Source organism: Cyprinodon variegatus, unplaced genomic scaffold (assembly GCF_000732505.1).
Source record: "Cyprinodon variegatus isolate N-32 unplaced genomic scaffold, C_variegatus-1.0 Scaffold146, whole genome shotgun sequence".
NCBI lineage: Eukaryota > Metazoa > Chordata > Actinopteri > Cyprinodontiformes > Cyprinodontidae > Cyprinodon > Cyprinodon variegatus.
In genome coordinates, this window is record NW_015150599.1 from 597032 (window position 1) to 610958 (window position 13927).

At 40.6% G+C, this 13927-nt stretch overlaps 1 protein-coding gene across 1 annotated transcript in view; it reads left to right on the plus strand.

Annotated features, from left to right (window-relative positions):
* The window catches only part of LOC107086263 (extracellular serine/threonine protein kinase FAM20C-like), a 56795-nt gene that overhangs the window by 35127 nt on the left and 7741 nt on the right, over nucleotides 1–13927 (plus strand). Inside the window, exon 4 of the mRNA XM_015377090.1 lies at nucleotides 10873–10965. Coding sequence (XP_015232576.1) covers nucleotides 10873–10965 — 93 coding nt within the window. The remainder of the gene's footprint in view (nucleotides 1–10872; nucleotides 10966–13927) is intronic.

Genomic DNA, 13927 nt, shown 5'->3' on the forward strand with positions numbered 1-13927 from the left:
TTTCCCACCCCATGCATGAAGCTGATCCATAATTGTAGAGCTCCTTCAGTGACAGACTGCTGCATCCTAAATGCACCAGGGAGCAATGTCACAGATCCTTCCTCCCAACAGCTGTAAGATGACAATAAGTTGTTACTGTACATTCATGCTGATTTTTGCTCAGTTTCTGTCTCAGTCAGTGAAATAACATGCTACTGTGTTTTTTTTTTTTTTTTTTTTTTTTGTACATCTCTGGTGTTGCTGCTATTTCCCACATATCCATTCCTGTAAAAACGTCCACAGCTGTTATTGTTTTTATTCTCCAGATACAGAGTATTATAGTGTGAAAACACTATTCAGTACAATACTCCATAGTTACAATACTCTGTTTTATTTTCTATCTGTTATTTTTAAAAGCTTTTCCTAAGGTGCACATTGTGTGACCACTTCTACTTTAACCTTTTCTGCTGTAAACATCACAATTTTCCCATTGTGGGACAATCTATTCTATTCTATGCTAAAGCAACAGCATCTTTAAAAAAAAATGTTTTAAACTTGCTGGTTCAGGATGACTGTTTGTTTGCTTCTATCTCAATTTATTAATCATATTTTGATTCTGTTTTTTTTTTTCCTTTTTTTTGTTAGTTGACAGGAATAATCTTTTTCTTTTGGGATGGTTGAGATCGAAGCATGTTTTTATGTTCGAATGGCCTAGTCAAAGCCCAGACCTCATTTCTACTGAGAATCTGAAATAACATTTTAGGAGTGATGTTCAGAGCAGCCCTCCATCGCATCGGCCTGAGCTGGAGCTGCTGTCGAAGCATAAACCTTCATTCGTCCATGTTTGCAGCTGGTAGAATGAGACTAGAATGACTTGATCCCTTTTAGAAACAGATCAGAAAACAGTTAATCTTAAATCAGTTGCCTAAGATAAAAAAATATATATATATCTTGATGTACATCCTTGAGCATAAAGGAGGTTGCTCCATCCATCTATTCATCCATCTCTCAGCGTTTCAAGGTAAGAGGAGCGGCGTTGGGTGTTTTGTAACACATAATTGCATTTTCAAGCTCTATTTCTAATCGAAGAAAATTTAATTACACTTGGAGCCCTTCCTGATTTCCTGTCTGCTTTGATGGATTCAAAATGACCGTGTGCTTCCAAGGAAATTTCCAAAGCTGCAGGGAGGACTCCTGTGGTGCTCTGTGGCTGTCATGCCTCCTGCAGCAGCCATCTGTTCAGGGCAGCACATCCAGTTGTTGACACACAGATACAAGGTCGGAGAAAGAATCTTGCAGGAGATAGAGGTCCTGAGATAAGAGGAGGTGTTGATTTAGGGTGTGAGCTGTTTGGAGGAAGCACCCTGATAAAGACGCAGAGGCAGATGTACATTTATCTGGGATAAGGTCTGGATGATGTCTCTATCTTTATGGTTGGTTTGTCTTATGTACAATGTGGGGCACCTTTCCAGCAGGAGCGGAAGAGGAGGCGGTGCATTTACAGGCATGCAAAACCACAATAGGATGAATGAAAACATAATGAAGCATGAGTCTGTAACTAATGGTGCACACGTTTCTGTCCCTTGTTTCCTGCCGTCGTCTTAATAAGCCTCTCACTGCCAATCTAGCTGAGCATCCTTCCTCCCTCCTCCTGCTCCACCTTCATCCTCTTAAAGCCGACGCTCCTCACAGCGCCTTGCTGTAAACCTCATTGAGAATAGCAGGGATTTCCAATGACTTTCATTTAGGCGCATTTTGTGTAAAAGCAGAGGTGTCTCTTTGAAGCTGTAGATAGCAGAAGAAAACCGGATATTCATTCAGGATGGCTGCATTTACATGCAGGTCTGGGACTGAATTGGGAAACCTGAAACAAAAAGAAAGTTTCTTGAAAAGAAATCATGTGCAGAGTGGTTGTTTTAGAAGGGTCAATCTAAACCAACCTGAGCTGCAGAGCTTCTTGTTATGTGTGTTAATGCATCGAAGGGAGAGACGTGCAGAATGAGCTCTGCTAGCAGCGAACAGCTGTCTTTCTGGGTGTCAGCTCTATAGGATCTGACGGCATGAGGAAGATGAAGAGTCCCTGCATTGCCTGGAGACCTACGACAGCCGTCACATTTCCAAACTGAGACGCACAGAGCTAAAGCAACACACACACCTGAGCGGGTGTGTGAAATTTACTCCCAGAGCCTTTGGGTGTGTGCGGTGGGCTCGTTAAAAAGTCCCCTGACTGAAGTTTTTACTGCCTCACTTATTCCCCTCTGCACAGACAGGCAGATGTTTCCAGGCTCAAAAGTAAATTGCTGTTTTTTTGAGATTTTTTGAGCCTGCAAACAGATTATTAACTTTAACAAAAAACTTTTATCACCGTTTGATCAAATGAGCAGCATCCTCAGGAGCCGCATCATGTAGACATCCGTCATCTTTATTGCTTTCTTTCCAACTTTTCTACCTGCCAGTAGCAGCTGGCTGATCAGCAGCTAACTAGCTTGTATGTTTTCCTGTGTTCCAATAATCAAAATTGTTTTTTTCTGGTGCTGGTTTTAAATTAGAGTTGGTCCTTCAGTCAGAACCATGAGGTTCGCAGCCCCAGAAATCTAATATTTGTTACGATCAGAACCACAGCGCCCCCTGTAGTTTCTATCAGGTAAAAATGTGCTGCTAAAACTTAAAGTGGATTGCTCCAATTATTTTAAACTTTTTAGTTATTACCTTTGCCAGCAAGATTATGCTTTTCGGATGTGTTTGTTTATCCTTTAGCAAGATTACCTGAACGGTTTTTAATGAAATTTTTACGAGAGATGCACCTGATGCCAAGGAACACTTCATTAAATTTTGGTGATGATACAGATAATAATCTGTATTTTTACATGGTTCTTTAACATTATTAGGTGTTTATTTAGTATCAGTTCCCCACTAAACCAGAGGGTGGCAGCAGTGAGTATTGACTGCTACAGCATTGGACTCAAAAAGACAAAAATAAAAAAAACACAAGAAAGGGGAGCCATGCCTCTCTCAATGTCTTGTTCTGCTGTTCACAGAAGAAGTTAGAGTGAATTGAACAGAACAGACACCAGAGGCTGCAGGCTCACCCTGTGCGGAACTTATGAATTTATTTTAAAGAAGGATCAATTGAAAAGTTATGAACGTTTTTAAATGGATTCTTTACCAGATGCACACCTTGTGCCAAGGAACAATTCATTAGGATTTCGTAAAGATCCAGATGATGTGCGAGTTTTAGCTATAGGGTAAGTCACAATATGGGGAAGAAGTTTTTGCATGGCAGAGGTTTGCAAGGTCTCAGAGAGCTTTTTTAGTTTCTCTTATTAAAGAGGCACAATAGCTGGTGGCTATTTTACTCAGATCAACATGAATACTTTTAACTTGTGCAGCATGTATTCTTGATTTTACCATTTTGAAGATTAAAAAGAGAAATTAAACTATTTGCAATGTGATGCTGATATCCCTAGGAATCAGTAAGTTTTCAAATAATAATTTAAGGTCCCTTAAATCAACTGAAACAAGTTTTTTAGTCAGTTGTTTTTTTCCCCATTACTTGTTCCTTAGATTTTCAAATATTTGCATATATACAGAATATTCACACCTATTAGGGGATACATGGAGTATTTATATTTTGATTAAAAAGGTTGAAATAAATAACAGATATTCTTCCTGCTTCTAATCTTTTATTTATCTCTTCAGTCCATTCTCTTCTGTTTCTCCTGTTTATTCCTCTGATCCCATCGTTAGAAACAGTCTCTCTCAGCTTCCAGCCCTCTGCTTGATATCGTCTTTCATTGAGGTTGTTATGGTGATTTTTATTTTTAATTGACCCATAAATGAGATTTGCTGTAAAACATTGCAGCCCCACCTGGCAGCTCAACACCTCCCTCTTGAGGTTTAGGAAAACCTCTTTTAGAAGACTCCTATACTCTGATTGTGTGTTTGCACGCCGCAGCGTACGTGTTGGGCGCGTGCACGGCGTCACTCTCACTTTGCCATGCCCGTGAGTTTGACGGATGATGTGTGACAAGTGTGTGGAGTCAGCCCTTTGGTGGGAACCCGCTGGGGCTCCAGGATGCCCTTGTCCTCTTAGATTTTACAGCATATCTCTTTCTTCCCCCCTGCTCTGCAGATCTGCTGTGCTTTGGCCTGCGACCAAAGGCCTTTTGGTGATCGATTGACTTTGAAACTACATAAAACATCCTCTGTCTGCTTTATCCAAATGTGCAGCGGAACTCTCCCTCTTTCCTTCTTTTTTTGGGTGAAATGAAACAACATTTCCATTATGCTTTTTGTTTCTGTAATGCAGCTCCGCTCCAGATGAAACAGAATGGTGGAGCGTGAGCAGAGCTCGTTCAGGACCGTGACAAAAAAGAAAAAGGAGAAATGAACAGAGAAAACTGGAGCATGGATAATGAGTTGTAGGGAGATGACGGGCAGAGAAAAGCTTTGTGTGTAACATCGCAACTTTTCAATTGTTCTCCATAATGAAAGACTTCGTCCCACTGGGACAGAAACACGGTTCATCAGCTTGAACAACCGCTTCCGGAACATGTTGTTATTTAGACTCCATTTATTATTTAACACAGAACAACATTAAAGATCCCACACCTGTATAGCTGTATCTTAGCAATAACAATATATCAGATAGTAGTTGCTCTATGACAGTCATTGAAGTGGAAAAAGTGGAATTCAGTGGAGATCCTCCCTTGCTGAACTCCTCTGTTCCTCAAGTGATCAAGCAGTACAACTCCTCACTTTGGGGAAAGAAGAGGTGATAGGAAGAGGGGCAAGGGTCAGCACCCCCCACCTTTGACATCTTGTGCAAAACATAACCTATAATCACTCATGTGCAATGACACATGCCAACTGCTTTGCAGTCTGTATAATTCTCATTTATTTATATGGTCAGTACATTTCCACACTGCAAGAGCAATAATCCAAGTCAATTACTGTGTAGGCTTTCCTTAGCTGTTTACTGTGCAGATATTTTTATATCTAAAGGAAACATATTCCAGATGATTAAAACTTTTTGTGCTCTTTTAATCATTCTTAATATTGTCTGTTGAATTTTTATCTTTAATGGCGTCTTGCTTTAAGTCTGCCCTTTGTACACTACGTATATAAGCTACTTGAACCAGAATTTTCCTAAGGAATCAATCTCAAGGGATAAATAAAGTTGAGTCTATTTAATCCAGCCAGGGTTGGGTTGAATCGAATAGAACCTTTTTAACCACATGAAGTAGACTAAAAGCTCTGGAAAAGCACAGGCAAGTGTATCAAGACTGGGAGATGATAATGCCCTTTGGATGGACTTTGGATTCAATTAATATTCTCCTTTCACCTAATTTTCTTTTCGACTGCGTGAACACAGTGTGCAACATTCTGAGACTCCTTGTTTGGACATCAGGGACTGTCTGGTGGTCAACTGTAGACCAGAATACAGCATTTCTCCGTTTAAATCCTTCCCTCATTATTATAAAGTTATTGTCAAATATTATGAGACACTAGTGAATTATTCCTATTAAAATATGTTAATTAAATCTGTAAAATATGTGACTTTCATTCTTTTTTTTATTGAGAAACAGACTTTTTGAGTATACTTTTGTTTGGTTTGCTGCTGGACTGAGATGATGTATGATTTCTTTTTCTCGTGCAATCTTTTTTTGTTTTGTTTGTTTGCATCATCATGGAGGTTTTTCCACAGTGGGTTGACTGCATTAGAACAGCCTCTGTCCTCCTCACATGAAGGTGGTGACCAAGCAGGATTCAGTTAGTATGAGTGTCAGGACTAATGTGACTCAAGGGGTGGATGATGGTACCACCAGCTGCAGCTGCTCCTCAGAACAGGCCCCACATCACATCGTGATCCGCCTGAGCTTTTTGGGCATCGTTAGCTGGCTGATGCGGCCGCCTCCACACAGAATAACACCTCCAGCATCCATCCTTTATTGCAGCTGCACGATGTCTCTCAGCGACGTCCTTTAACTTGTCTACATTTGTTCAGTTGGAAGAAAAACAAATAATAGCATTAAAAAACTGGAGGGCTTTTTTTTCCATCTTCACACCAATGTTTTATCCTTTGGGTTAATTTCCTGCTAGGCTCACAGGTGGATTTCCAAAATGGCGTCGCTCCTATTCAGCTCTGAGTTTTTCCACACAGCTGTGTGTTTGCAGAGGCTGCTGAGGGCCCCTCAGAGCAAAGAGCGGAGCCAAGAAACTGTCTGGCCACCAACAGTAAACTATGTGTTTACAGCAGGGCCAGGGTCACTCTGGGCACGCTCAGTTCACCTGCCTGCGATGATAAAGGGGCTGATGTCAGTACAGACAGGCAACTTAAACATGAAGGAGCAGAGAAGTGAGATTCATGCAGCTTTTTATGAGAAATCTGCTCTTTATTCAGCAAAAAATATAAATCCAGCTACAAATCTGTAAATACAGTATTTTTAATCTCCAAAGAGAGGAGGAGCTCCCTACGTCCCTCTTCGTGTTCACCTTGGGTTCAAACATTAATAGACCTTGTATGGGGTCCTTATATTCGCCCACTGAGCTCCTGAAACGGATGTATTCAATAGGAGGCATTTCCAGTAATCAGGAGTAAAAAAAACAGAAATTAAGAAACACTTCAAGGGCAGATTCATTGTTTTTACTGAGTGATATGAAGAATTAACCCGAAATAACATCTATATTCATAATATTTATGTAAAAAGTTGAGTTATATAATATCATATTTGCCTGTTGGGAAAAAATACCAATTTAATTAAATCATTAAGTAAAAATATTCATTATTATTTAATTTTACTTTATTTTTAGAAATGATATAGATAGTAGTGACCTCACTGTCTTATATCGTCCTTGTTGGATGCTTTTTCAGTTGTTACATGACCTCCTTGTTATTGTTGTTATGCAGGGGAACCAACTCGATGTCCTCTTCCTCGCTGGCTTCTATTTATTCTCTTTTTTAACCTCAGAGTTGTTTTTGTCACTTTATTCTGCCTCTTTTCTTCGTTTCCTCCTCTATCTGCTCTCTCTTTTTTTTCTCCCTCATCCTCTCCCTGTCAGCAGGGGGTGTAATGCCACGCTCTAAATAACTTTATTGACATCCCAATCGGTTGTGGATAACAGCAATTATCCCAGCCCTTTTTTTTCTATGTGCTTCCTTGCTGGTGGGGAGCAGGCGCACTTTAAAACCAGCTGTCAAACACAAACACGCTCCTATTTTTAACATGTTTGCTCTGACTTTCACTCCTGTTTTGATAGAAAAGCAGAGATGGAGAGCATGTGCACTTAGGAACCGTCTTTAACAGGCTTTCTGGAGCATGAAGAGGCTTACTGTGGTTTTCTCCCCTCCTATACAGGGAGAGCAATGTAGCAAGACTATGTGAAGTTGGCTTCTTTAAAGCTGAGTGGCCGTAACTCATTGCGCTAGAATGTTTGCTCTCTCTTATCCTCTAACAAATCTCCATGGTTACGCTTCTTTGCAGAGAGCAAGGTCATGAAATACTGAGTTAAAGCTCCAACCATCGAGCGTTTTTGTCAGCAGAGGATTAGTTTTTCCACCTGATGAAGTCACATTCTCTACATGTTTCTGTAAAAAGCAGAGCAAAAGCTGCAGGTTATGTTATTTCCAGTAACACCAGAAAATATTTCTAATTTTGTCTCTTTCCTGCAAAAATGGAGTCTGCATGATAAACAGAACAATGTGTGAGTTAGTAACAGTGATGTGAGGTTATGCTTAAAACACAAGAAAAGCTTTATGGTTAAATCTGAGAAGTTTGTTGAGGTTCTTCATGACGTGGCGTCTTTGAGGAGAATGACACTCCAACTAACACTGGATCAAATTTGGACCCAACAAAAATCGGGTTGTCTGATGTAGCAATAGGAACACATTGAAGCCATTTGAGCCACGCAGACCGCTGGTGATTCTACACCACACTGACTCTGTCTGGAAGACCAATAGTCGCTGGGGGGTCTGTTCTGGTCAGACCCACCGGTACAATGCAACATGATGGGAAGATGTTGACTAAGACAAGAATTTAAAAATTCTGTTAAAGTAAAAAAAAAGTTGGTCTATAATTGAAACTAGAATGTTCCCTCCCCATATGATTAATTTTCAGTCTTTCTTTTTTTTAACTCACAGTGCAGCTTGTGTTTGTTAACCTGCTTTTTAACGCTTCAGCTCAAGATTTTTCATATGTGAATACTTGATGTTTCAAGACTAGTGACCCATTAATGGAGTTTGTTAGTAGTTTTAAGAGGCCTTTACAGGCAGGAGCCCTATCTGACTTGGGCAAATAATGTGGAGATGCGTCAACAGCGCTACAATCATTGTTGTCTGAATAGCAGTGGCAGTAATGAAGGAGAAAGCAAGAGGAAGGAGAATCCGTCCTATCAGTAGTTTATCCAGCATAATGACCTTCCAACATATCTGGTGCTTAGGAGCTACATGGGTTACAGCCCAACGCAGTTTAACAAAAATACATCCTGTCTTCCGATGTTGAGCCTATAGTGTGGAGCACTTGCAAATGTACACACCCTCATATGTTTTGGGTTCTATAATGAAGAGCTATATTTGTGTGTCTTGTGTTTTTGTAGAAATAGGTAGAGCTTATTCCAACAACTAAAGAGGCGGCAAATTGCATGTGTAATTGTTTTTTTTTTTTAGTATTTGTGATAAGAGGGTGTGTTTTAGGTTATATGTTGCTTTACAAATGTTAAGACATGCAAAACAATTTGGTTCAACCTATTTAAATTAGCAGATTGTTCTAATGGCAGTTTGAGAGCAAAAGAAAGATGAGGTTCTAAGCCATGTACTTGGAAGCAATAAGTATACTTCTAAACAATATTGAGCACTTTAGGTAGGTAGCCTAAACTCTACAGCCTAAATGATAAGTATCTCTAAATGCTCTTAATGGAAGTCTAAATGCTTTTTTAAATTATTTTGTTTTTCTTTCTGCCAAATATTTATTTCACAAAATTAGATGGACATCTCTCAAAAGATAATAAAAAAGGCATAAGAAGTATCAATTTGCATTAAAATTAGTTTTGTCATTAAATTAAAATTAAAAGATTAACTTTTTTTTTTACTTAAATGATGTTATTTGTATTTCATCAACATCAAACATCTTTCGTCATGTCTTGCTGGCCCTCCTTACCATCACCCTAATATTCAGCTCCATTCAAAGCATCAGGACTCTGGCTGGGCTGCTCTACAGTTACAAGAAAGTAATACTTTTAGCATTTTCTGGCCTAACGGTATTTAATATTTAATTGTGGCAAAAACATTTTAATAAACCGGTTTTAGCGAGGCTTAGCATCTAGAACCAAATCTCATCAATGATTTCATAGACATGGAGACCCATCTGTGGAAGTTTACCAGTGAAATCTCCTTTTATTACAAAATAATCAAATAGAGTGAGTGAATTCTGTTTGTTTTAATATTAATCAAGTCTGTTTAGTTTAAAAAAAACATCAGACTTACTGGGAAATATCTGCGTTCAGCAGGTTTATACATGAGGCCCAGAAACGGACTCCCCATAGGTGGGGTTATAGGTCAGAACTGCAGGAGGTAGATGAACCCCCTGGTTCTAACAGCTGACAGGTGCCTCAGAAACATCCAGCTGATTCTGCTGCATTGGAGCAGACAGGTTCTCTCAGAGCTAGTAGTGTCTCTATCAGCTGGAAATCCCTGGACTGAAGCTCCAACAGGCAGCTTCTGCTTTTATGAACAGAGATCAAATATCTATGCATTACTAAGGCAAGTCTGACTCCTGCCAAGTTAGAACTAAGAACCAAGAACTAAATAAGAGCTCAGCTATTTTTATCACAAATTTTTCATGAAAGTTTCCTGCTTACTTTGCTTAAGCAGGCCACCCATCTGCATGAGGCGTCTGTCAAAGGTCTGCAGAGAGAGCGGAGCGGGAAGAGTGGAGGAAATAGAGGATTCTGTAGTGCATGAGTGAGTTTCTGGGCTCAGTGTTGGTTTAGTTAATGACTGGTGCATATGTCAGCCACACAGCTGTGGAGTCACAATCAGCCAGCCAGCTGAGGAGGGGAGTGACGGAGACAGAGGAGCAGGAGGCAGATTTAAAGCGTTAAGCTGTTGATGATAAAAACGGAGGAAAGCATTTCTTAGAGGCGAGCAGCGAGGCAGAGGAGGTGAGAAAGGGGATAAACAGAGAAGCATCCACAGGGAGTGAAGGAGAAAGAGATTGAGCCCAGATAGTTTCCATTCTTCTGCTGCTCCCTCAGCCTGAGCTGAAGAAGAAAAGGCCAAGGCTGCGGTCCAAATCATTACCCTCAGCTGCCTTCTGGAAACTATTTACTGTTGTCAATAAAAACCGGGAGAAAGGAGGCAGTTTGTACGACGGAAAGAAGAGCTGGAATGAGGGACTCCTCTGTAGGAAGATTGCATGTTGATGATGGGCGGCACGCTTCCCTTTGTGCTCTCCAGGATATTAGCATATCTTCTGTACCTTCTCCGGGTCTTTTCACCCACACTTCTTTTGACTTTAGCTTTCTACCACGGCTGGCCTGCTCAGTCGGTCCCGGCCTTTTTCCATCAGCGCAGGGATTTAAGCCTTTAAGAGCCTCTGTCCCTGCAGTGGGGGCTTTAAGGCAGAATATGTGCAGAAAGCAGTTTGTTATAGGGGAAAGATCAGAGCTGGGCAAACCAAAAAGAGGAGAAGATGGTCCATGAGGACACCAACAAAAGCATTGCATTTGGTCCTGAAAAAGGAGCTTTTTATGAGACCAGGGGGCTGGTTTAATGTGTACATAGCACTGAGAGATCTCTACGAATCATTTCTCATCTTTGATCATATCTTCATGTTAAAGTTTAAACTTCGGCTTACTGACAAAGATTTTCAATTATTTATCTCTGTGCTCCTGCAGGCAAACCCGGCAGCAGGAAACCCCGCCAGACTTCTTCTACTTCTCTGACTTCGAAAGACACAACGCAGAGATCGCTGCCTTTCATCTGGACAAGTAGGTGGACATCCCTCCCCCACCTGTTACTAATTCAAAGGATTCATAAGAGGAGCTGTAAAGATCTACAGTTCGTATTGAAATATTCCAAGAGAAATCCAGTTCGTTTTGTGTTTAAAGAGAGCAAACACGTAGAAGGTCTGAGCGTGAAAACCAGCCCTGTTCTAAAGTGTTCTAGATGTGACCTCCGTCTCTCAGCAGGGATCTTTGCCTCCTGCTGAGACAGAAGAACTTAAATGGAAAACATTAATATTCCAGAGGCAGAAACGGCAGGCTCAAACCATACAGACATGACACTTTTAGTATGTGAGTCAAACTCATTTGCATACTATTTGCCTTAATGCAGCAGCTCTCTGCAGATCCAGATTATGTCCCAGCACTGTAAACATTTCTAAGTAGGTTGGAGCAAAAGGCTGGGTTGGTGTGAAGTTACCGTCACTTTCCTGGTGCTTATCGTGCATCCTTTAAGGCAGCGTCCTGGAGGGATTTTGTTCATCCCCGATTGCTAATTATCCTGTCCCCATGTCAGCTCATTAACCACCTGGGAGGAGTCCAGACTGGAGGCAGAACCTCGCAGGAGTGCTGCAGTTCTGCTGCGGTACTTTGAGAGTTTTTGAAGGAACAAAGCTAGAGCTGAATGATTATGTCTGGAGATCAGTGCATGACTCATATTCACATCTGAAAGTCTTCAAACCTGTTTGTTTTTCCCAGATGAAGCAGATAATAAGGAGAAAATGTGAATATCATGTGATAATTTAACAAGGTGTTTCTCTACAGTATGTGGTTGTGTGATGGACTGTCAGTAGTATGAAAAAAAGCCTGAGTGGGGCGCTGTAGCTCCTGCTCTCATCATAGGGGACCCATCCAACTCTCAAAGGGTACTTAGATATATGCATAAAAGTTGCTCTTAATGCAATATAATCCACAAGGATTCTCAGTTCTTATGAGATTATGGTATAAAACATGTGATCTGCAACATGCATGGTTTTATTTCATTGCTTTAGACCACAAATCTAAGGATTTTAAAAAGATTAAACTTCCTCAACTGCGAGAAGAGATAAATGGTTGTTTGTGTCTCATAGAGTAGTTTTACTTCCTGGAAAACAATAATTGCCAAGCTTGTTTCTCTCAAAGCAAAACTTGAAAAAAAAATAGATAAAATGTCAGCATGTTTTTCATGACATTAAAGACATTTAAAGGTCTCTTCCACAGGTGGTAACTTCATCAGCCCGGTGCTTTAAGATGGATCCTTTTTCTGAACTAATGGCTACAGTGAAAAGTTGATGATCCTTTCAGAGTTCTGTGACCTGCTGTTACAGATTTTAGAGGAATTGGGTCAATAGATTTGAGGAGACATATGCAGCCTGTCATTAGGGGATGTCACACTGTGTGAGAGCAGTTGCTCTAAACCACCTTTTCACAACAACAACATTATTTCAGATTACTGCAACACTTTTCTATCAAGTTTCAGAACAGGAAGCGGTTAAATGTTCTTCTCTACTCCCTTCAACCTTCCTGTTATCTGCTGGAAGTTGTGCTCTCTCTGACAGCCTAAATAAACCTTGCAGAGTTGTTTTTTTAATACATTTACATCCTGTCAGTTAAAATGCCTCCTTGCTTCCACACTGAAGAGTGTTGTTTTTAGCAGAAATTGTTGCCATCTATATTCAGCCAGGCACCAATCAGGGCCCATCAGGCAGAATTCTGGGTTCTTTAGTGAGATCATTTGGATCCGTTGTTGTTTATGTCCTCTATGTTTCACCGTCTTGAATGTCGGCTTTGGTTATAAAGTATAAACATAAAATAGATTTAAAGGTTTCAGTCCCTTTTTCCATCTTTATATTAGTATAGATATTTTTTTCATTTACGTTTTGTGTTCTAACTCCAGCTGGCCTCGCCTCATATCGGGGGTTTAAAACTACCTTTATCTCCTCATCTGTTTGCTCTCGATCGATTGAGGCTGTTCCCTCTGCAGCTTTTATTACAACTCTTCCTATTTTCTAGTAGATTCTGTCGATGCGCAGAGAATTGTCACTAGACGGAGCAGGACATCAAATACATTTTGAATTTAACACACACAAAATCAAACAAACAGGCGCCATGTTTAGATGGTTTCTTTAATTAAAATTAGAGAAATGCTAACCGTTAACGAGTCTTTGAAAAAAAAAGGACACCTCTTCAAATACTACCAAAATTAAGCTTTTTTTACTCATTAAACAAAATGCATCAGCAACAAAAAGACAAAACATCCCGATTATGTCGAAATGAGAATTTGTTGATAATGTTGACATAATAGATATCCATAGATCCAAATATGGTTGCAGGAAACCCTCTAGCCTTTTATCTGTTCTCTTCATCGAGATCTTTTATCTACTCTTATTTTATGCACCTGTTAATGCTTTTCTCAGTGTGTTCTCTGGTTCCAAAGAGTCAGAAAGGTTTCCACACGTCCCTTGCAGGCAGAGACTCCATGAGGGCCCTCCTGCTGCTAGCATCCAACTGAACAATGACTAAGCTAACCACTGGGCTCTCTAACTTCCCTAGTAAACATGTTTTCCTGCCTGACCGCCTGCAGCAGAGGCCCTAATGAAAGCAGAGACCCTCACAGGACTCCCTGATTGACAACAGAGTGCAACCAGTTTGGACTCACTGTTGCCATTAAAGTCAAGCTGTTTCCAAAGTGGGGGAACAGCTTGGGGGTTGGGGGGTTGAGGCAGGTGTTTCTAACGACAAAAAAAAACATTTCAGAGGTCACGCTCAGACACAGCCGAGGGCAGCCATGTTGAATCCTCTTCTCCCCTCCTTCAGGCACAATAACAAGAGTTCATCAGCAGTTACACATGCAGCTGGGTTCGGATGCACATCTGGTCTAAACACACACGCCAGCCTATGTGTGGGTTCACAGGAAGAGGAGAAAACCAAAAGCATGAACGTCTCTGTGACTAAATATAAGTCAGGCAGG